The sequence below is a fragment of the Rana temporaria genome, chromosome 8 (genome assembly GCF_905171775.1).
Source record: "Rana temporaria chromosome 8, aRanTem1.1, whole genome shotgun sequence".
NCBI classification, from domain to species: Eukaryota; Metazoa; Chordata; class Amphibia; order Anura; family Ranidae; genus Rana; species Rana temporaria.
The window spans coordinates 132,398,514-132,424,026 of NC_053496.1; the positions used below are offsets into that span (position 1 = coordinate 132,398,514).

Consider the following 25,513-nt stretch of genomic DNA (forward strand, 5'->3'; position numbering starts at 1 on the left):
GCGCAAAGCACGGCGTGAAATTTCAAAATGGAGCATGCGCAGTACGTCCGGCGCGGGAACGCGCCTTATTTAAATGGTACACGCCCCATTTGAATTAGGAGGGCTTGCGCCGGACGGCTTTACGCTACGCCGCCGCAAGTTTACACGCAAGTGCTTTGTGAATCAAGCACTTACGTTGAAAACTGTGGCGGTGTAACGTAAAGGGGATACGTTACGCTGCAGTGCAGGTACCTAAATCTGGCCCATAATTTTTTTTCTTTTTCCCGATGGAACAAAAACGAATCGGAAATTCCTATCGTCTGTGTGCAACTCCGACGGAGAAAAAACCCACGCATGCTTAGAATCAAGTCAACGCATGCTCGGCTCGTCGTAGTGTTTTACATCACCGCGTTCGGAATTTAGTCTGACAGTGTGTATGCAAGACTGATGGAAGTACAGCTTCATCGGAATTCCGGCGAAAAATTCAATCGGATTTTATCCCATCGCGTATACGCGGCATTAGCCTTTAGAAAAGAAAACGTGTACAGAGGTACAGGAAAGAAACCTGGAGGAAAGGTTGCACCCACGATCCAGTAATTGCAGGTGCAATGCTCTGCAGGCTCATGTGAACAAAATAAATAAAGAATGCACATTTTTTCCTTGCAAAAATATATGCATTTTTTTTCCAGAAAAGGTAAACTTATCCTTTAAAAAAGAGAAATTGAAAAAGAAATTCCAGTAGTGTATGGCCAGCGTTAGAGCGGTGTAGGTATTTGATCTGTACAGATGCACGTTCATGCACATACTGTACAACGATTGAAAAACGTTCACACGCTGGAGCAGCTCATCACATTGCATCCCCCACAGGTCTCAGGGTGCAAAAGACCACAGCCATTTATTATATTAGCAGTGATAGGAGGGTCTTCAAACCTGTTTAAAAAAAAAAAGATTTTGCCAGACTATTCCTGAGGGATTTTCCTGGATCATTTATTTATCTTGTACGCATTAAGAAACTACCATTAGGCATTAGGGGGAGGTGCCTTTTTTCATTTTCTTTTTTTTTTTTTTCCAAAGCCAGTCTGCCTTTTGCTCTGCTAGAAGCAGATCCAATTGATGCTGCAAAGGCTTCCAAAGCAGCTTTCTATCCCATTCATTTTTATTTCTTTTTTAAAAGCCCAGCCTAAATGGATGTATATGTGTATGCATATATTCATGCATACATACTGCGCGTCGGAAGCTGTTTTTTTTCCCCCTATGGCTTATTTTGTGTTCTGTTAAATGCTTATGCTGGTGTCTATACTGCTACTGCTGCTGGCTCACACGGCTCAGACTCTCCTTAGCTCTAGCTTCGGATTGGTCTCTCTCTTAAAGTGCTGGCCAAGGGTTGGTTGCAGGGACTGCTGAATAACAGGTGCATTTTGCTGCTCTGTCGCCTTTGAAAGAAACAGCCGAAGAACGCTGGTGCATCTGTTCTCTAGCTAAGAGAGAAGCGGAGGAGAGAGAAAAGGCAGCTCCCGTGTACAGGAATGTGGTGCCTAATCGAATAGACGGAAAAGGGGGGGGACACACGGATGCTTGGGAAAAAAAGGAAAAAAAAAGAAGGCTGGTGTATCTGCACAGGAGGCAGGCGAGAGAGGAGAGCAAAGTGAAGAGATGCTCGGATGAATATCACGTTAAATCTTGGATGGATGGAATTTTTTTAGCTGATTCAGCACTGTTTTTTTTTTTTTTCTTCTTTTCTTTATGCTTTGTACGAGAATCTAATGGAGGAATGTTTGTTTGTTAATTATCTGTGACATTTGAATGCTGGGATTGATATCCCTTCCTTGTGGGGAGCCTACTTAAGTGCTGATGATCCAGCTTCTCGACGCTCATGTATTTTGGGGGGTGAAAGGAATATAGGATGAGCGAAGGGGCTGCCTCCACCTCACCACCTGTACGTCCAGCAGCTGCTGAAGAGGCTGCAGGTGGAAACACTACAGAAGAAGAGGATGGGGCACCAAACCCTCGGGAGGTGCGGTGTAGTGACTGCATTGTGTGGAACAGGCAACAGACGTGGCTATGTGTAGTGCCTCTCTTAATTGGATTCATTGGCTTGGGTCTGAGTCTTATGCTTTTAAAGTGGATCGTAGTGGGTTCTGTGAAGGATTATGTCCCTCCCGATTTAATGGATTCCAAGGGTATGGGCCAGGACCCAATTTTCCTTTCGAAACCGAGCTCTTTTCCAAAAAGTATGGAGACTACAACCACCACCACCACCACGAGGACTCCCAATCAAATTAGCACCCGTTTAACCACTACCACCCGGGCGCCAACTCGTATCCCGGGAAGCAGAGTGCCCATCCGGCCAAACCCTAGAACCACAACTGTGCGCCATACGGTTGCCCCTCCTACAATTCTCTCCACCACTGTCCCCCCTAGCACGACCACTTTTGCGTCACGCCCACTTCCAGGGACCCCCAACACAGAGCCAATGCCCATCTGGCCCACCACGGAATATTCTACCTCTACCTACAAAATTTTTCTCCATGTTTCCACCCAGTCTTGGACACAGTCTCGGTTTCAGGAGTCTACCACTCTGGAAACGACCACTATGCCCAAATATCGTAAGTAGAAAACACCCAAAAAAATAAATAAACATTTAAAAAAAAGTAACGTGCTGCCCTTTCATACTGGCTTGGGTGTGGAAAGGGCTGAGGAATATGCAGAAGCTTTCATGTAAAAGAGCGGAATGTATCAATGCTCCTGGGAAAGAGTTTTAACTCTCGCACCGCCGGGGTGCATCTGCCACCTCCACATGGCAGCACGTTGCAGGTGTCTTAAGCCAGTGATGGGTTAACTTTTTTCATTTTAAGCTACAGTGAAACCACTGCACTGTCACTGCAGATCTGCTTAAATGTGTTTCCTTAAGTTTCCATTTGTTGAAAAATTTTAATGAATGCCTACTATTTCAGTGATGCATGTTAGACTCTGCAGCAAGTCTAAAAAATCTCAGTACCCGGGGAGGTGTAAAAGCTCTGCAATGAGAAAAAATAGCAGTGATCGGATAATATTGACGTGATAATGAAACCTGCACACAGACAGTATCTTGTTTTTGTTTTTTTTCCAATCATATAGGCAATTCAGGTCACTAATACATTCTTAGATATGTTATGTAGAGTGGAGTAGTGGTTATGCTTGAATTTATTTTATGGTTGCATATTCTAAACACACTTATGTATCAGCATCTCTGGAAAATGCTGGCACAAGATTGCTTGAATAACTAGAATTATTGCTACTTTTCTAGCCATCCTGTAATTGATGGAAAAAGGATGGCTGGGAGCATGCAGGAAGGTTACATTTTCATCTATATACATATATGCTTTTTGGTATAGTCCTTGTTTTTAGATCTGGGCGATGTTTATTGGCTTTTTGGTGTTCATAATATTAGCATCAAGCCTGATATGTATGGATGATGCTTGCACTGAGAAATGCTTGTAACCTTTCACATGAGAACCCTGCAACCTATGAAGGTTATTTGGGACAAGGACAATGAAGAAATCCCGATAACCCCAGCAGTCCTCCGAATAAGTAAAAAATAGGATTTCTAGTGTCATTATAATTTTTTTTTTTTTTTAAAGGGATTTCAGAAATTCTCTGCATGCCTCCTAGATGTGTATGACAGTGAAAGCTATTGAATATCATTTCATGAAAGGGTAATCCCAGCTGTGTCTCTTGGATGATAATCTGTGATTATTTTGCTAGAGGATCCTGTAATGACATTTATTCATTTAAATGATTTTTTTTTTCTTTTTTTGTTTATTTTTCCTTGATTAAATCCATTTGTTCGCAAGCCTCGGGATACATAAACCCATCTGCAGAGAAAATGATACTGAACTGACATGGGGAAAAAAATGGAAAATTGGGAAAAGCTGTTCGTAAATCAACACAGCAAACAAGGCAATAACTCTAGAGCGGTGGCCAGGAGAGGCATTTTCCGAGGACTTATATGCAGTGAGGGTTGGGGGGGGGGGGTGGTTGTGGCAACCATTGAGATAATCAGTTAATGACAGATAAACTGCAGTGTATCTATCTTGGTATCTGTGTTGTGTGAGTTACATCTGCCTTTCATGTCTGTGGCATTTGGCTGGGTATGATTTTCATTTCACTCAAATTCTGCCCCAGGGGTGTGTGGATCATCTCAGTCGGATGCAGGCCACACTTCTAGGAAATGGGTCAGTCAGCGTTCTAGTTAACTGTGTATAACACATTAGAACGCCGCGTTGTGTGTAAGACGTGCGAACGGCGTACACATTTCCATTCCACGCAGGTCGTTCTGGTTCTGTGCAAACATTTACCTATCAGGTCATTTGCACAACTTATTTATTTATTTTTTGCTAAAGTGTGGAAGAAAAACATAATGCATGATTTTAGCTTAATGAGCCATAGCAGAAGCAGCTGTCTCTTTGCTTATTTTATTTCGCTAAAGCAATTTATGTCGTAATCTTATCAAATATTTCTTCTTTTTTTTTTTTTGTGATATGTCGCACCCTAATTTAGTACCTTCTAACAATTCGATGAGAGGACCCTGAATTCGCAGGCTCGGTTCCTCTGGATCACTGCTGTGTAGAGACCAGACAGAATCATGATTAATAAATAATTAATGGGTGGCAACACCCTCTGTTGTGCAAGAAAATAAAATGCAAATGGCAGCAGTCGGGGCTCGTGGAGCAACTGCAACATATTAACAATCTCATTGTGGTCACTGGGAGCTTTCTAGAGGCAGCAGAGAGTTGTTAACACAAGATGAATTTTAAAGAAGTGCAGAGAAGGGCAGGCATTGACTTTGGGTAGAACAGGAGTCACCCTGCTAACCTCAGATAGACAATAATGCCTTTTCAACAAGGGTGGCTGAGATTTGAATGGGGACAATGCTCCTTTGAACACAGATGGGATGTTCTGATTCATTTAAGCTTTGTCAGAGGAAACATTTCAACACCAGGACACAAGTTAGGCTGCTTTCGCCTAATTGTTAAGTTGCAGCATATGGAGATGTCGATTTTTTTTCCAGGAGAACATCTGTATCTATCCCCTGCTCTAGTGATGCACAATACAATGGGTGAAAAGCCCATTGTAAAACCTTGTTTATTCGAAGCCACTTTGCTGCTTTGTTCCAGCTGCTGTTCAAATGCTAGTTATAATGGACCCCCGTCTGTCCTGTGACTACAGATAAAAATGACCGGCGTGCTGCCCTTCACGTCATGATAGCCCGTACTCTAGGGACTGTGCTAAGCTGCCAGTGATAGTGCTTATGTATCTCCCTTTTCTGATTGTACATTGTGGCTGCTTTATCGCTCATCAGGCTGTGCTTCGTGACATATGTGATTGAAAATATAAAAAAAAGGAGTTCGATGCCTAATGAAAACACAATGGTTTGTATTTGAACCAAAGTTGTTTTAACAAACGAGGTTTGCCAGCATCCACATCTAACATACCATCATGAGAATTTCAATTCATATTCAAGGTAACAGATTAATTAACTACAGCCTACTGGAAGTGTATCTAGGATGTGTCATAGCACCAGACCTTTGAAGATGTTACATTGTGGAGGGCAAGCTGTGCAATTCGCCTGTGCTCATTTCAAGTGTTCCTTATTTGCAGAGTAGCTCTAATTTCCATCTAGTAGCACCTTAGATACAATAATACCATCTTGCATTATTTGGTTATCTCCATGGCCAAAATGGCATGTTTAGGTCTGTGATGTTCTATGTTATAGAATCATTATTATTCTTCTCATGCCTAGTGAATGTAAAACGAAACAAGACTATGAACATGTTGTATTGCATGAACCACCAGGGGTAGTCATCACTCTTTTCAACTAGCTAGTTACCATAGTGGAGTTCTGGCTTTTGGGCCTTGAACAGAACGTACAATAAAGTAAGTTAGCTCCATTAAAAAAAAAAGATACCGTAGCTCCGATTTCCTTTGCAAGACGGCCCTGGGCCAAACATACATTGCTGTAATTAAGAGTAGATGTTCAATGCAGATGTTTGACCTGTAACAGCAGCAGATAAGAGCATGCTATTACATACTTATAGGTAGATTCAGAAAGAGTTAGGCCGACTTATCAGTAGATAAGCCGACCTAACTCAGAATCTACGCCGACCTAAGTTTAAGCGTATGCTCAAACAGAGATACGCTTAAACATATCTAAGATACGACGGCTTGCGCCGTCCTATCTTAGATTGCAATATTTTGGATGGCCGCTAGGTGGCGCTTCCATTGCGGTCGGCGTAAAATATGTAAATGAGGGGATACGCCGATTCACGAACGTACGCCAGGCCGACGCAGTACTTTTACGCCGTTTACGTAAGAGATAGGCCGCGTAAAGTTAGAGCTAGGCTCTAGTGGAATGGTAATGTCAAGTATGGCCGCCGTTCCCGCCGCGAAATTCAAAATTTTTACATTGTTTGCGTAAGTCGTCCGCGAATCGGGATTTACGTCGTTTACGTCCACGTCGAAATCAATAGGCCCGTACGCGTACTTAGCCACAATGCGCACTGGGAAATGTAGGCACCCGGCGCATGCACAGTAGCCAAAAAAACGTCAAAAACGTGAGGTCAAGCCTCATTACCATTAAACACGCCCCCCTCCAACCCATTTGAATTAGGCGCCCTTACGCCCGCCGCGTTTACACTACGCCGCCCTAAGTAAGGAGGTAAGTGCCTTGAGAATCATGTTCTTGCCTATCTTACTTAAGGCGGCGTAGTGTAAACACGCTAGGCTACGCCAACGCAAATTAGCGTGCCCCTACCTGAATCTACCCATTAAAGGTTACATAAGATGAAGTTTATTTTATTTAGGCTGGTGAACATCACAGACGTTTTAATTGAGAAAGTGCAAAGATTTCTAAATGTGCATATAAAGGTTATTTAAGCAAAACCATCTTAAATTGGAAGACCCTGATCCCACAAAGCTTGTAGCTTTTCATCACAGAATATAGTGGAAGGGCAGATTGTGCTTCAGCTAAGACATTTATGCCTTACATGTCTGCTAAAGAAGAAAATCCTTACCTGCCATGTTTGTCAAGGCAAAGAGGTTGGAGAAGAAGCCTAAGGGGGATGTGGAAGACTTTACATGCAAAGGCCCTTAAGGAGCACACCAACAATATTAGGAACTAAATCGTCTCATGTTTTACAAAGAATATTGCAGAAAGATAAGGTGACATGTCAGTTTTGCTGTAATATGAAAATATGCTGCATGTAGTATTTGAATAAAGGGCACGACAGCATTCCACTAGACATTCAATGCTTAAGTATAGACAGCATTAGATAACTAGATTTAAAGTGTGTTAATCAATTAGGGCGACCATTGATGAGACAAAGCTAATAATATTGAGCAGGAGCATAGTTTAAAAGCATTACTATACTATCAAGAAACAGCTGTGCTTTTGAAATATTTTTTGACAAGCAGCAAATTTGAAAAATATCTTTATTACCACTGTTTTTTTTTTCATCTATGCTCTGAGGCCGCGAACACACGGCCGAGTTTCTCTGCAAAAACCAGCAAGAAGCTTGATGTTTTTTTTTTTTTGCCGAGGAAACCGGTCGTGTGTACACTTTTCGACGAGGAAACCGACGAGGATCTCATCGGGCCAAAAAGAGAACATGTTCTCTATTTCCTTGATGGCAAAGGAAAATTTGGCTCGCCGAGATCCTCGGCGGCTTCACAAGGAACTCGACGAGCAAGACGATGTGTTTTGCCCGTCGAGTTTCTTGGCCGTGTGTACGCGGTCTGACAGCTGTCATTGGTGGCTCATGCCAGTGAAGACTTATTTTGTTTGAGTTTAACCCATCTCCAGTCTCTACTGCATAGTGTCAAAAGACTCATTAGAAGACAACAAGAGCAATGATGTCAATAGGGATTCCTCCCTTTAGGTGTGCTGTCTAGAACAGGGGTCTCAAAACATTCTAAACAAAGGGCCGGTTTATTGTCCTTCAGACTCTTGGAGGGCCGGACTTTGGACAGCGGGAGTGGGAATTTTCCTGGCATCATTGTTAGTAAACATCTGGTATTAGGGGGAGGAATAGTGCCCCATTGCTGGTATCATAGGGAGGAATAGTGCCCCATTAGTGGTGTCAGTGGGAGAAATGGTGCTCCATTGTCAGTGTCAGATGGCAGAATAGTGTCTCGTATCAGTGGGAGGGATAGTGCCCAATGGCCGGATAAAGGCAAGCAACGGGTTGCATCCGGCCCTCGAGCCACAGTTTGGAGACCACTGGTCTAGAATAACATATTATGGGAAATGGACATAGCTGAGCTAAACTTAAAGGGGTTGTAAAGGGATTTTGTTTTTTTCATAATAAGTATCCTTTACCTGCAGACATTCCTCTTTTCACTTCCTCATTGTTCGTCAGAAGTTGCTCTATTTCTTCTCTGTTCTGTTCACTTCCTGCTTGTCTGATTTTACTGACCACCGTGATGGGAGGGTTTACTGCGGTGGTCAGTAACGTGGTCACCCCCTCCTGGGAACTACATCTGTGTGGCAGGACGTTCTCTACGTGTTAGAGACTTTAAGGAGGTGTGAATTACTGGGTGTGCCGCAATTCATACTGGGAAATGTAGTTCTTACATGAACGAACGACGCAAACCAGGAAGTGAATGAGAGAACAGAAACTAGAATGCCAGAGGTGATAGGAATTTAATAGGTATTTACTCGTTTTTTAACAGAATCATTACACTATTCTAGGCAATTAATTTTAGGCAACATTTTTTTCCCCTTTAGAACTCCTTTAAGGGTGAGATTTTTTCCCTCCCTCTAAGGTGATTACATACAGTAAGTGTTGTACAATACAGAACTCATCACACATAGCTTCAGACATAGGTAACAGTATAAGGTTATTTTTGAAAAGTTGCCTGGTTAGTAAAAAAAGATAATGTATATGCAGTGGAGGTATTCTTTAGCTTCTGTCAGCCCTGATGCAAAATGTGAACCAGGGCCTCACGCACTTATAACACCTACATATATTGTATACAAAGACCTCTCTCCATGCAAAGTAGAGAGTAAGAAAGTGTATTTTAGCCTAAAATGCTACGATGATGCTTCCACTGCTGAAACATAAATATATGAGGCAACCCAGTGTTGAACTCGAGTTTCAGCTAGGCCAAGTATTCACCTCTAACCCTGCTACCTCTCCTGTCATGGCCATGGTGATATTTCTATAAAAAATTGAATACAAGTCACTAGCAGTCTCTCTTCCAGAAAGACCTAAAATAACATCATTCGGAGGCATCCACTACAGTGTTGCCAACCGTCAGTATTTTTACTGACAGCCAGTAAAAAACAGCCAATTTTCTCCTGCCAGTAAATGCCAGTAAAAGTAAAAGGTTTCCAGTAAAAAATAAGGCTGTGGTCCCAGCCGACTTGGTCCGGAGCCAGCTGGGTCCATCCAAGTGCTTGCCACAGTGTGATTAGGCAGCTCCAGCGGAAGCGGTGCCTGAGCATGTCGTGTGATGTCCTGGTGCAATGGAGCCAAGAAGAGCGGCCAGAGCCTCATGTGTGGGTCTCCGATATGGGAGCAAGGCAGGCTGGGACCGGGACCGCCAGTGCTGTTTAGACTGGAGTGGACTGGAAGGACCATTAGGCTTGAAGAGAGACTGTCACTGTGAGTCAAGAGGGGCATGTTGTGTCCATGAGGTCCCATCATCATCTGGGCTGCTGTACACTGCTGGTGTTGTGTCACTATATTTCAATCTGGTAGGTTGGCAACACTGATCCACTAATGGCTTTCAAATACCAACACCATACAGGGACCTATACAGGCCAATCAAACATTGTCCTCCACTAGTTGGATGGATAATTTTTGTGTTTCATTTGAACTATGATTTATGCTATTAAACAGCTTTACTGTTTCTTTTTGTAAAATAAGCTCATAAAATAAAGCTCATTTGCTAATGATTGTAAGGACACACATTACTAAAATGTGTATGACCTAAGGTAGATTTTTCATTCAGGAATAGGATTGCACCAGTCTTGTCTCACAACCCACTGAATGGGATGATTCATTCTTAGTAGAAAAGCATGTTTTTAAAATGATACAGAAGAGATTTTATGCTTAGTTTGACTTTAAGCCAAGCATAGCTGTCAAATTCCATATGTTTTAGGATTCCTGTAAAAAGGCACGGTATACCTATCAATAAAGACCACGAGGGCCACAAAAATTTGTTGGGTTTATCTTTTTTTTTTATAAATCTCTTTATTCATTTTTTTTACCGAAATATTCCATACAAAAATAAAAGCATACATTTACATATACATTCATCTGCTCTCCTCTAGAGCCTCCATACAATTGAATTCCTCCCTTTCACCTAACTCAAAAACCTTTACCCCCCCCCCCCTCCCTTCATTCAATGGTGTGGTTAACCTCCCCTTATTCCCCCTTTATCCTGAGGCTGTCATAGAATTCTCTATCCAGCTTGCGCATACTCTCTCGTATTTCTCCCCATGTCCTCTATTCCAATATACCTCTCTGTACAATGGCAAATTGCTGTTTACCAAGTTTTCCCAGTGTACTAGCGAGGGAGCTTCTGTCTTTTTCCAATTTAGCACTATTGCCTTTCTGGCATAGAACAATAGTAGACCTATCTGTGTTCTCCTTCCCATCGACATACTGTTTTCCCCTACCAATCCTAACAGACAGACAGGGTTTATCTTTAAATGTCAAAATGTAATAATGCAAATACAATATTCAATCAAAGCACTTCCATTCTGATCATAGGTTGATGGCATGATTAAAATGGCGTAAAAGATGTGTAGCATATATAAGGCCATTACAAATCTCCAAAGCAAAAATCTATTTTTCATACGTCAGATTTATTAAAATGTTATATATTTATATATGAAGTTAACAGGCAAAAACAGTTATCTTATCTTTAGGTATCTGTGTTGGTCTTCCTACCAATTCTGGTATACCGTGGAGCCCTTTTGGAGTCCAAGTCCAGGTTGTATATTAAGTCCCACCCCCTCCCAGCACTAAGCCCTACCCCTTCCAATACTAAATTCTACTTACTTTCATTAAGATGTCAAACTTAAGCAGTAGTAAAGGCTCAGTCTGTGAAAGTAATGTTTTCAAAAGGTACAGGAATTCAGTTTTTCCCTTTTCGTAAGGATACCGTGAGCAACCATAGAGTTATATTGGGTCATCTCCTGAGACTGGATCAGCTCAGAATATTGCCTTATTCAGCTCCTGTATCTGCTTATTACACGAATGCTGCCAACAGGGAAGAGAATTGCAGTGGAAGGTTGTAAATGAAGTCACGGCTTGAGGCAAGCTACAGCAGTCTTGGTTATAGGTGTTGGGTTTTTATTATTGTGTTCAGGTGTGCTGGGGGGAAAATTGCACATTTTTTAAACCCACCAAATGCTGAAATATCAGTTTTGGATAGATCCTTAAAGGTATTGTCACAGCCACACCCAAAGTAATACAGAGTAACATTTTCTAAGCATAGAAACTCTTTGATGCTATGGCTGACGATAGATTAATTGATTAATCACGTAACATTTAGCAAACATGCCTAGTTATAGACTGTGTATGTGCTACATGCATGCAGGGTTTAGTAATGACTTGTATAGTTTTCTAATCTATTTCCTAACAAGATCAAGTCTTTGAATCCTTAACAAAATCTTTGAGTTTAGAAAACTGCCACTTGAACTATAAATCATACACCCATATGTACAGATATTTCACTAAGGTTTACCTGAACCTATAAAACCCATTGCACTCAATTACTGTATACTAATATCAAACTTTTTTATTGAAGCTGAGTTCTGGTCCAGCCTCGCTTGTACCTCATTACTGGTCTGTAAGGCCTATTTTATATTCAGGCAATAGTATGGAGATGTAGAAGGCAGTGTCATATGCTACAGCTAGTTTGGAAGTACTGCCAAAAGAAAGTTTGACCCCCATATATGTAATTTAGGTAGTTTTCATTTTTAGTTTTTTAGACTTCATTAAAAATTATTAAGTGAATTTTACAATGTAATCCAACTGTCTTTACATTCACTTCCTGTAATCCCTACACATCAGCTTTCATATTGGTAGACAAATTTGCAGAACTATAAACTTATCAGAATGTACTGCATTGCACAGTGCTGTGTTTCCAGCAAATATAGCTTGTTAATTGGAGAAGAAAGCACAGAGAAAACTTACTGAGTGAGCTGCTGTTCCTTTACTATCCAATCACAGTCTTGACCAAGTCATATTGGTTTTACTGCAGTGGTGAAAACCAAATGGTGGAAACACCATAGTGTGTCTGCCAAGGGTGTCTGAATTGGAAAACCAACTGGACAGAATTATACTATTTTGTCTGGTGAGACAATTCACAAAACTTTATTAAAATTGAAGGAACTGAAGTTGGTATTTTAAAAACCAAGTCCCTAGGTTTTGAGTTTATGTACTATACAGTTCAGGTGGTAGTTTGTCACAACATCACTTGCTTAGGCCTCGTACACACGACCGAGTTTCTCAGCAAAAAACAGCAAGAAACTTGCTGGTTTTTTTTTGCTGAGGAAAACAGTTGTGTGTACACTTTTCAACGAGGAAACTGTCGAGGATCTCGTCGAGCCAAAAAGAGAGCATGTCTTCTTTTTCCTCAACGGGAATTTAGAAATTTGGCTCGCCGAGATCCTCGACAGCCTAACAAGGAACTCGACGAGCAAAACGATGTGTTTCGCCCGTCGAGTTTCTCGGTTGTGTGTACGAGGCTTCACAGAAATTGTGTATATGGTACCAAGGTGTTTGCACTAGTGAATAAACCTTTTTAACATTTGTGTATGTACAGTATTGCCCCGTACACACAATCAGAATTTTTCCATCGGGTTTCCGATCGTGTGTAGCCCCATCAGAGTTTTTTCATTTGAAATTCTCATGAATTCCATTGGAGTTTAGATATAGAACATGTTCTATTTTCTTCCTATGGAATTATGATGTGATTTGGCTAGGCAAAAGCCTGATCGTGTGTACGCGGCATTTGTGTCTCAATGAATATAGAATTCACTAGTGTATATTGTTGTAAATTTCTTACAATAAGCTGACCTTTTTTACATTATATTGTCTGATGTGTGTATGATGAGTGACTCTATCTGAGTTCAACCCAAAATTAAGATAATACATTTGTTTAATCCTTCCCTAAGAGCCCAAACACGCACTGACAATATGACTTCTGTGAGATGACCCTTTTAAAAAAGGAGCTGGGTTATACATTCCCTAAAATTATAATTGTTTATGACTTATATGAGTAGAGGCAAGACTATGCACTTCCTTGTAGTTTTTGTACTTCTTTTTGGAGGTGAGCCTGCAAAGTTTATGGCCAAAAGTTTGTAATTTGCAAACTTTGTGAATCCTGAGGATTCATGGTGAACTCAAAATGTGTTCCTATTCATTTTATCACCTTCAGTCTAGAAGAGTGGTCTCCAAATTGTGTCACTTTGATTGCCTTTATCAAGCCCATTCCTCCCACTGACACCTATGACAAGGCACTATTCTTCCCCTTGGGGCATGATTTCTCCTATTAATACCAATGATGGGACACTATTCCCTCTCCTACTGACCATGGGCATTATGATTTTTTTTTTTTTTACTTCCACTGTCCTCCAAGCCTGAAGCATTGTTTACTCCTACCAATACTGGGTAATTTTCTACTCACACTGGCCACACAGTTCAATAACCCCCCCCCAAGGTCTGAAGGACAGCAAACTTGCCCTTTCCTTATAATTTTGGAGACCCCTGGTCTAGAAGCTCGTTTTAAAACGCTACATAAAATAAAGCTCATGTAATGTCTATGGCCTCGTACACACGACCGAGGAACTCGTCGGAAAAGACACATCGTTTTCCTCGACGAGTTCTTTGTTAGGCTTGTCGAGGAACTCGACAAGCTTGCTTTGCGTACACACGGTCAAGACAAAATCTCCTGGTTCTCAAACGCAGTGACGTACAACACATACAATGGCAGGGGAAGTTCGATTCCACTGGCACAACCCTTGGGGCTGCTTTTGCTAATCTCATGTTACTGCATGTTAAGTAAAAGTTTGGTAAGAGACGATTTGCACTTTTCAGTCTGTTACAGCGTGAAAAATGTGTTATCTCCATTACAAACGCTACTTTTACCGAAGGTGCGCTCCCGTCTCATACTTTATTCTGAGCATGCACGGGTTTCTTAGCATACACACGATCGTGTTTCTCGTTGAAAACCAGCCCGACGAGGAAATTAAGACTCCCGTCGAGGAAAAAGAGAACTTGTTCTCTTTTTTCCTTGTCGAATTCCTTGACAGTTTCCTCGATGAAAAACGTACACACGACCGGTTTCCTCGGCAAAAAAGCTCTCCCACCAAGTTTCTTGATGGATTCTATCGAGGAAAACGGTTGTGTGTACGAGGCCTATGGCTAATGTTCAAAATGGTCTCCAGTAAAAATATAAAACTGAACCCAGAAGTGGAGATAGTGTAGTTCTTAGGGGCATTGGGGTTAGTTTACAAAGATGGACACATAGAATTTCCACATAGAATTTCCCTAGTGAAAGCTGCAAGGTTCTATGAGGTATCTGCTGAGAAAAGCAGAAAATAGAACCATGTAAAATGAAGGTGGAAATAAAAATGCAGATTCATGAGAAACAAAGGCTTTCTGTAGTTAAATATCCATGTGAAAACAACCATGGGCCAAAATAACAAATGCACTCATAAATCATACATCTTAGTGAATTGACCATAATGTTGTAGCTTACAAGTCCACCCCACCTCCTTTGTCAGCAATCTTCTGATCTGAGAATCCTTTTTTTATGAAGCAGAAGAATAATTCCCAAAGATACTTACTGCAAGCTTCTTGCTTCCTCTCAATTACACACACAAAAAAAAAAATGGAATAATAAAGTGGTGATATTGAAAGCTTCAGGAAGTACACTTACAGTGTCCCTGTGAGATAGTTCTCACACTCAGAGAGTTCATATTATCAGTCATATAATTTATAAGAGAATACCGATTGCTATTACTTGACACCTTGAATTTCTCATTAAAATCTCACAGTCTTATTGTGACTGTCTTTTTGTGCAGTACTTTCATACCACTAACCACAGACAGTTTTAACCACATACCACAATCTGCCAGAAAGGCGATGACTGAGAACAAAACATGACCATCATTCAAAATATTTGTAAAGAATTTACAGGCTTTCTAAGCATACATATTAATGAGAGTGTGAATGTCCCACCATCTGGCTGGAGTGTTATCCTGAAAGCTTTTTAATGTTTTAGCAAACTTTTGTAATTCCACTTTTGTTGAGAAAAAAACAACCCCCTTTGGGTAATCTTCTATGTTTTAACAAACTATGTTGCAGGGTCTTACCTGTTTCTGCCTTGAAGAAAAAGCTGTTTGTTCTTCCATGTTTTTTGGACACTGATTCTGAATGGACGTATATTTTGCAATATTGATCATCTGATGCACGTGCAGAGCGCTAATGAAAAAAGTTGACGGGTCCCTTTAGAAGTGATAAACCCCTTTAGGAGCAACCCCCTAAAAATAAATCTGGCTTGTATCTTAGTGAAGACTTCTAGGAAAATCAGTGAGCCAATTACACAAGAAGGAAGTGACATTTCTGAGGCCCCGTACACACGACCGAGTTTCTCGGCAGAATTCAGCCAGAAACTTGATCGGAGCCGTATTCTGCCGAGAAACCCGGTCGTGTGTACACTTTTGGCCCAGGAAACCGACGAGGATCTCGTCGGGCCAAATAGAGAACATGTTCTCTATTTCCTCGTTAGTCAATGAGGAAACTTGGCTCGCTGAGATCCTCGGCAGCTTCACAAGGAACTCGACGAGCAAAACGATGTGTTTTGCCCGTCGAGTTTCTCGGACGTGTGTACAGGGCCTGAGGGTGTCATATATACCAACTATGTACAGGATGCCTACAGGAGCCATATTGCATTGAATTGATAAAAAAGAAAATGACTCAATGGAACCCTTGCATTGAATGTTACAGAAAATTACAGTGCTGCAAATAGAAAAGAAAATGTACTTTTTAATCTCATTCAATTACAATAGGACTTGATATTATTTTTTGTTTTGTTTTTATATTTCCTATATTTTTTTTTCACAAAACAGATTTATCTTGTAAGTAGCATTTCTTTTAGGTAAATCATAGGAAGATTATGACACGTTAGCTAGCGCTTAAAAATTTACAACTATCCTTTCTCAAGACATTTACTTTACTCTTTACTACCTCTTTTAGCTCTAGCTAACATTACTGGAATTTGTCCTCATGACAGCTCTAATTCACCTGTAAAATGAACATTGACTGTACTACAGATGTAATGCAGACCAGTGTTGAAAACTACAAATGCTGATCAATACACATACAATGCAGAGCATTGCAGGACAATTCATAGTACAATACAGCCAATGAAGGGGAGTGCTGAGTACTACACATCTGGTGCAGAGCAGTGCTGAGTACTACATATCTGGTTCAGAGCAGTGCTGACTGAGTACTACACATCTGGTACAGAGCAGTGCTGAGTACTACATATCTGGTGCAGAGCAGTGCTGACTGAGTACTACACATCTGGTGCAGAGCAGTGCTGAGTACTACTCATCTGGTGCAGAGCAGTGCTGAGTACTACACATCTGGTGCAGAGCAGTGCTGAGTACTACACATCTGGTGCAGAGCAGTGCTGAGTACTACACATCTGGTGCAGAGCAGCGCTGAGCACTACACATCTGGTACAGAGCAGTGCTGAGTACTACACATCTGGTGCAGAGTAGTGCTGAGTACTACACATCTGGTGCAGAGTAGTGCTGAGTACTACATATCTGGTGCAGAGCAGTGCTGAGTACTACACATCTGGTGCAGAGCAGTGCTGAGTAATACACATCTGGTCAAGAGCAGTGCTGAGTACTACACATCTGGTGCAGAGTAGTGCTGAGTACTACACATCTGGTACAGAGCAGCGCTGAGCACTACACATCTGGTACAGAGCAGTGCTGAGTACTACACATCTGGTGCAGAGTAGTGCTGAGTACTAAACATCTGGTGCAGAGTAGTGCTGAGTACTACACATCTGGTGCAGAGTAGTGCTGAGTACTACACATCTGGTGCAAAGCAGTGCCGAGTAATACACATCTGGTGCAGAACAGTGCCGAGTAATACACATCTGGTGCAGAGCAGTGCTGAGTACTACATATCTGGTGCAGAGCAGTGCTAAGTACTACACATCTGGTGCAGAGTAGTGCTGAGTACTACACATCTGGTGCAGAGTAGTGCTGAGTACTACACATCTGGTGCAAAGCAGTGCCGAGTAATACACATCTGGTGCAGAACAGTGCCGAGTAATACACATCTGGTGCAGAGCAGTGCTGAGTACTACATATCTGGTGCAGAGCAGTGCTAAGTACTACACATCTGGTGCAGAGTAGTGCTAAGTACTACACATCTGGTGCAGAGTAGTGCTGAGTACTACATATCTGGTGCAGAGCAGTGCTGAGTACTACACATCTGGTGCAGAGCAGTGCCGAGTAATACACATCTGGTGCATAGTAGTGCTGAGTACTACACATCTGGTGCAGAGTAGTGCTGAGTACTACACATCTGGTGCAAAGCAGTGCCGAGTAATACACATCTGGTGCAGAACAGTGCTGAGTAATACACATCTGGTGCAGAGCAGTGCTGAGTACTACATATCTGGTGCAGAGCAGTGCTGAGTACTGCACATCTGGTGCAGAGTAGTGCTGAGTACTACACATCTGGTGCAGAGCAGTGATGGGTACTACACATCTGGTGCAGAACAGTGCTGAGTACTACACATCTGGTGCAGAGCAGTGCTGAGTAATACACATCTGGTGCAGAGCAGTGCTGAGTACTACACATCTGGTGCAGAACAGTGCTGAGTACTACACATCTGGTGCAGAGGAGTGTTGAGCACTACTTTACCACAAAAGGTAACTGCCTGAATTATCAGACAGGGAATAGCTATTTACTACACAGATGCAAAGTTAGAAGAGATATTGAAAAACAAAATTAGGATGGCAAAAACATGCATACACTACAGAACAATGAATTCATGCACTCTTTACAACATACTCTCTGTGCCTCAATCAGGGTTACATTTGGCTGGATAGCATCATCTCTAAAACACTATAACAACAGAGAACCTAGCTGATAATCACCACTTTGGTAAAACAGTGTATAACTCAGCTACTTGTGATTGTGTTCAGGGCCGATCCTAGGTAGGGTGCACAGGGTGCATTGCACCCAGGCGCCTGCATAGGTGGGGGCGCCGAACATCTAAAAGACCCTCTAACAGAAGCCCTCTCTGTGTCCATAACAGAGGCCCTTTTCCAGGTCCCAATAAAGTACTCTGCTTCTCTTCCTGTATTTTGTTTATTTTTAAGAGATTATGTAAGGATCCCAGTTTAATGAAGACTTTGTGGGGGAGCATCTCTGTGGTTGAGTCATTGCCATAGAAACATTTGTAAAGGGGAGGAGTTAGTGAAATGACGACGCCCATGTGGGGGCATCAGAAATATTTCTGCACCCAGGCGCCTGTGACTCTAGGATCGGCCCTGGTTGTGTTCATAAACAGTATACCTACCAATGAAGTCCAGCATAGCTCTGACAACACATTTGAACATCTAGAGTCCCAAGAGCGAATGGTCACCCCCCTGAAACTTGAGTAAGCAATGGCAGCAATATTTGAGGGGCTCCATACAGTTGCTGGGACATCTTGAGAAGCTGCATGCTATTGGGCCCCTGTCCGGCTGTGTGCATGCCATTTCTGACAGTGGAGGGCCTCTCACCTGGCTGTAAATCACTTGCCAGGCTACTTCTACCACAGTAGGCATGGGCTGTCTAAGCTGCTAAGCGAGGATAGCTAAGGAATTTTATAATCCTTGGGCATGTCCAGGAACTCAAAGAGTAGTGAGAAAAAAAGTTAAAAGTTAAAGGCCTGCACCTGCATCTAAGCATGGTGAGTAAATGGATACTCTACACTACACAAAGTATGTAAAGCAGTGCTAAATACCGTGTTTATCGCAGTATAACGAGCTCCCGCGTATACCGCGCACCCCCAAAGTGCCCCCGAAATTCCTGTAAAAAAAAAATGTTATATGATTGCATTACTTACAGTTTTGGTGTCTTCCCAGCGTCCATCGTCCGGTCCGGCGTCCGTCTGCGGCCTCGATGGTGTCCTCCCGGCTTCTCCAGCGCGCGCCTCACGTTGAGTCCCCGCTTCCCACGCTCAGTTCGAACGCCTCCGCCGACATATACCGAGTGCAGTACACTCGGGTACATTCGGCAAGGCTCGGCGTCGCTCGCGCTCATGCTCTGTGACGTTTATGCGTGAGCACGAGCGAAGCCGAGCCTGGCCGAATGTACCCGAGTGTACTGCACTCGGTATATGTCGGCGCAGGATTTCAAACTGAGTGCGGGAAGTGGCTATCGGCGTATATCGCGCACACACGATTTTCCCCTTATTTTAAGGGGAAAATAGTGCGCGATATACGCCGATAAATACGGTACTTTACATATTGTGCAGGGAAGTGCTGAGTAGTACACATTGGATTCAGGACAGTGCTGAATATTACACTTCCAGGGCAGAGTAGTCATAAATACTACACCTCCAGTATGACACAGTGCTTAAAACTACACATGTAATGTAGAGCCATGCTGAATACACAAACCCAATACAGGGGCATTGCTGGGTACTACACATCCAATTCAGGACAATGCTAAAACACCAAATATGGAGCACAATAATTCACCTCTATACAGACTGTACCCACAAAATGTTCTCATGGAAATAGATTTTTAATGGATTTAAATGGTGATTGTAGTTATAAAGTATTAACCTCTGTTGTTGTCTCCTGACCTTCCCTGGATATAAATACCTCCATCTCAGTAAGGGCAAAGTATAGTAATCCATGGAAACCATTTATAATAGCCTTTTACATATCTGGCGGCAGCAAAGGGAAATCTTGTAGGTTATCACACTTTGCACATTGCCAATGATTTTGAGTGTTTATATCTGCAAGCTGAATTTATCTGAAAAAAAAATCTTTATGCGCATAAAAATGTTACTGATTCGTGTAAAAATAGACAACATCAAGGAAAAGAGCATAAAGGCAAAACAACTATTTCTTTTAGTTAAAAATTTGGGAAAGGCAGTGTCTGGTTGCTAGGGGTAGCTGCAGTGTACACATTGCCATTGCTTTGTACTGCCTTATCAAACAAGCCTTTAAAAGCATATTCAATGTCTTACCACCTTATTTCAGTACAGCTGAAGAATTACATTTGATGGGAAAATATCAGCTTCACCTAATTCAGAGAAAATCAGTTTGCTCATCTCTAGTTGTATTTTTGCTGACAGAAATAGATTTAAATTGGATAGCACAGGCAGGTTGACGTGTATAGCGATAAGGTGAACACTCAGCAGAAAGGCACATTAAAAGAAGGACATTATCTGAACTAATATTTAATGCAAACCTCTCCTCTGCCATTGTTTACTGAAACATCTTCCCGATATGAAGGCTTTTCAGCCTATAAACCAGTGCATATTCAGCAAACAGTAACTGTGCCGTAGTCTATCCCTTCGAGACGCAGTTAGTTCCCCATTGGGTGCTGACATCCTGCTTCTTACACAACATCAAAGTAAAACTTCCAACATTGCCTCGGATAGAGAGACTGACCCTCTTTTGGAGCCAAATCCCTGGGTCCCTCTTTTCTTCTAAGCTGTCCCTCTTTTTTTGATTTGGTGTATAGATCTCTATGTAGAGATACAATGTAGTATTTATAGGCAGCTTTGGGCACAAAAAAAAAATGTTTCCAGTTCCCACGCATTGCAAGAGTTACATTTTTCATGTCTAGAGGATAGAACGAGAGGTTGCATTGCTTATTATTATATTTATGCAGTGAAAACTGTTTGTACAGTGCTTTGCAATATAAAGGAACACAGTACAGTAATGCCTCGTACACACGGTCAGATTTTCCGAGAAAAAAAGTATAACAGGCTTTTTTTCTCGGAAAGTCCAGCCATGTGTAGCCTCCATCTGACTTTTTTTTGTTGGAAGTCCGATGGACCTAAGATAGAGAACCTGTTCTCTTTCTTTCCGACAGACTCACGACGGACTTTTACACGGTCAAAAGTCCGACCGTGTGTACGAGGCATAACATTGCTTTTCATTACCAGAGGGTTAGGAAGGCCCTGCTCATGGAAGCTTACAAGGACTTCCCCACTGTAGCAGGCTTTAGAGCTGTGCTCTTCTCCACAAAGCTCTGGAGTGTGGAGAGCTTGCGACCTTGGCCAAAACCAGCTTAGGCAGGAGGCTTTGGAGGATTAGTCACACAGATCGAAAAAGTGATAGTTTTATCAGAAACCCTCTAGACTGAGGCCGCGTACACACTGTCGAACATGTCCGCTGAAACTGGTCCGCGGACCAGTTTCCGTGGACATGTCCGACCGTGTGTACGGCCTAGCGGACAGGTTTCCAGCGGACAAAAGTTTCTTAGCAAGCTAAGAAACTTGTCCGCTGGAAACATGTCCGTCAGACATGTCCGATGGTTAGTACACCTAATCGGACATGTCCGCTGGTTATGACGTGTAACCAGCGTCCCGAAATCCCGCGCATGCGTCGAATTGATTCAACGCATGCATGGAAGCATTGCACTTCCGTGTTTGAGAACGTCGGTGTCTTCTATGTCACTGCGTTCTCTGTCCACGGGGATTTTGGTCTGATGGTGTGTACACACATCAGACCAAAAGCTCCCAGGAGACATGTCCGATAAAAACGGTCCGCGGACTGTTTTCATCGGACATGTCTCCTTGTGTGTACGGGGCCTTAGGCTCGGTTCACACAAGGACAGACTGAGCAATAGCATGCAGTGTCAAGCTGTGGCTCCCAAATCCAGCAGAATATTAACATGCATTATAAAGGGAATTTACTCCAGAGATAAGATGATTATTCTGCCCTTTTATAAAACTCTGTTTCGGCCGCATTTGGAGTATTACGTCCAGTTCTGATCACCAATCCTCCAAAAGGATGTGCTGGAGCTGGAGAGACTCCAGAGAAAGGCATCTAAATTAATATGGGGACTAGAGGACCTCAATTATGAGGAATGTATTCTCCCTGCAGAAGAGACGTTTGAGAGGGGACATAATTGTGATGTACAAATATCTTGACGGTGATCCCAGTGTAAGTATGAAACTTTTCCGTCCCAAGGAGTGCAAGAGGACACATGACCACACGATGAGAGTTTAACCTTGAGCTGCATAGGGGGGTTTTCACTATCAGGGTGGTAAGGATGTGGAACTCTCTTCCACAATCAGTGGTGTCAGCAAGAAGTATGGATAGTTTTAAAAGACTCTTGGACATGCATCTTAACATAAACAATTTAAGTCAATATGGGAAATAATTTTTCTACACACACCTACACAGGTTGAACTGGATGAACTGATGTCTTTATTCAACCTTACCAACTATGTTACTATGTTACAATGAACCCCATGTGAATCGCACAGGGGGATGTCCCCCTCAGATCTACAGTGACTTGTAGTGCAAAGTGGATTTTCCTTTAGTAAATAACCCCCTATGTGTAAATTTGCCTTTACTTCATTTAAGGGATGGAGTATGTAAGGTGGGTCTGGCTATGCTGGGAGGAAGGAAGTTTTTGGATGGATGGAGTTATGTGAGGTGGGTCTGCCTAAGCTGGGATGAAGGAAGTTTTTGGAGGGATGGAGTATGTGAGGTGAGTCTGGCTATACTGGGAGGAAGGAAGTTTTTGGATGGATGGAGTTATGTGAGGTGGGTCTGCCTAAGCTGGGATGAAGGAAGTTTTTGGAGGGATGGAGTATGTGAGGTGAGTCTGGCTATACTGGGAGGAAGGAATTTTTTGGATGGATGGAGTATGTGAGGTGGGTCTGCCTAAGCTGAGAGGAAGGAAGTTCTTGTCTGAGGATCAATTGGAGCTTTGGCACCATCAGACACGTTTCTACCGGCCTTCCACCCCTAACCTATTCTTCCCCCCTCCTTATTTTTTATTTTCTTTCCCTTTCTTTCTTTTTTATCCATCTACAGTATCAAATCAAATATTTACACTTGGCAGGAGTTTTGTGAACGCATTTCTGCCTGTTGAAAATGATGGTGTAGCATTCCTTACCTCTTGGAGGATGTTGGGGGACCTCAGGACAGCTCAATGAGCTTGCATCTCAAATTATAGGCAGAATCCTTTAACTTTAGAAAGTTTTACAGAATTTATTAAATCTTGATAAACTCAATGAGATAGGGTTATATAGGATAAGTAAAAATTGTTCTTTGTGTTTTTGCTAGCAACTGTACAATACAAAAATAAAAACCTTTAAGCAGAGACCGTCAATCTTTACTCTTCAGATTATTAAGCAGTATCAGACAGTTCTGGATGCAAACCGAACCGAGGGGTGTTCGGCTCATCCCTAGGGTTGATTTATTCACTTTAAGGTCATCACAGTTGACAAGGGGGCACTCTTCATATCTTGAGAAAAAAGTTTTAATTTCCAAATACGGAAAGGTTTCTTTACAGTTATGCCGCGTACACACGGTCGTTTTATGTGATGAAAAAAAATGACGTTTTTAAAAACGTCACTTTAATTGACTGTGTGTGGGGGAAAACGTTGTTTTATGTCTTCTAAAAAACGACCAAAGCATGCTTCAATTTTATGTGTCGTTTTTCAAAACGTCAACTTTTACTTCACAGAAATTGACCGTGTGTAGCAAAAACGTCGTTTAAAACAACGTTTTTTCATCCGCGCATGCCCAGAAGCTACTTATGAAGCGAGCTTCAAGGGAAAAACGTGGTGAACGTAACCTCGCTTTGCTAGAACATTGTGAGAAAAACGATGGTGTGTAGGCAACTTCGTCTTTGAAAATTGAAGTTTCAAAAACGTCGTTTTTTACTTCACAGAAAATGTCGTTTTTTTTCATCACATAAAGTGATGGTGTGTATGCGGCATTAGAGCTGAGAAAAATGTGGAATAGACTCCCTCTAGAGATGGTTCTGGAAAGATCAGTAGATTGCTTTAAAAAAGGCCTGGATTATTTCTTAACTGTACATAATATAACTGGGTACTGATATATATATATGTAAAGTTGATCCAGAGAAAATCTGATTGCCTCTCGTGGGATCAGGAAGGAATTGTTTCCCCTGCTGTTGCAAATTGGGGCATGCTCTGCTGGGGGTTTTCACCCTTCTCTGGATCAACTGTGGGTGAAAGATTGTGTATATGGGATAGTATTTTTTTTGGTTAAACTAGATGGACTTATGTCTTTTTTCAACCTGACTACTGTAACCACCACATCTAAGGACCAATAGGCTGCAATACTATCAATTTTCATTCTTGGGTTTTGAGGTGCTTAGTGACAAGTAATCCTTAATGGTGTTTAATTTATTTATTTAATGCACTTACATAGCACCAAGACATTATGGAGCACTTCACACGGTATATAGAACATTCCCATTCCTTACAGTCTGATGTCCCCTACCACACTCCCACAAGTACTGAAGGTCAGTGGTTAGGTAAACTACCAGTAGAAAGAGCAAGTTTTGATGCTGGTCAATCACTAATAGATTTATTTTGTTCAGCTTATGGACTGAAGGAAAGAAATCCAACAGATTCCTCCATCCATACTAATGAATGACATCACCTGCCGGGCTTTTGTGGTACTCTGACAACACCGGCTGTCAGAATACCCTAAACAAAGACTCCGGCTGATTGGTTCCACCAACAGTTTTCTAACAATCTACTTCAACAAAAGTGCAGTTTTTTTTCTCTAGCACTGAATATATGTACTGTAATGGCAATGGGTACTGGGTTACTCTGGCAATCATTTTTTTTGTGTGGAGGGTCTATTGTTGGATCAGGAAGGAATTTTTTCCTCTGCTGTAGCAAATTGTAATATGCTTTGTTGGTAGACACGTGCACACTGAAATATTTTGTTTCGGAATTTCGTCCGAAAAAATACATTTATTTAGTTGCTCCCGAAATTCGTTTTTATTTATTTCGCTTTTCGTTGGAAATTGCATTAGTCCGAAAATCCGAACGAATTAAGGTTGAATCTGTCATTGAAGGCTAATGGTGTCTGTTGAATGTTCAAAGAACATTCGACGGAGCAGCGAAACTGTACGATGCTGCAATCATACTTTTCCATAAAACAGAAAAAGATTGCGCATACCATATGTGAAAAATATAAAAGAGAAAAGCTGCAACTCAAAAATGCTATACAACATCAAAAATACATAGGAAAAGGAGTGGAGTCGCGACTCCACTTCTTTTCCTAATCATACTTTTCCGGTCGAATGTTCCGCCTACAAGCTATAGTAGAATTCTAATGTTGTATGACACTAGTAATAATTATATTTATTAATTATTATTACTAGTCAACCAACATTAGAATTTTTCTATAGCCTATGAGCCGAGCATTTGACCGGAAATGTATGATTGCAGCGTCGTACAGTTTAGCTGATCTGTCGAATCTTCTTAGAACTAT

General features: G+C 41.8%; 1 protein-coding gene across 1 annotated transcript in view; it reads left to right on the forward strand.

Annotated features, from left to right (window-relative positions):
- Window positions 1-1,057: 1,057 nt before the first annotated feature.
- Window positions 1,058-25,513, forward strand: part of NRG3 (neuregulin 3) — a 1,094,068-nt gene continuing 1,069,612 nt past the window's right edge. The window contains exon 1 of the mRNA XM_040320723.1: window positions 1,058-2,585. Within this exon, the coding sequence (XP_040176657.1) occupies window positions 1,883-2,585 (703 nt within the window). The 5' untranslated portion in view covers window positions 1,058-1,882. The remainder of the gene's footprint in view (window positions 2,586-25,513) is intronic.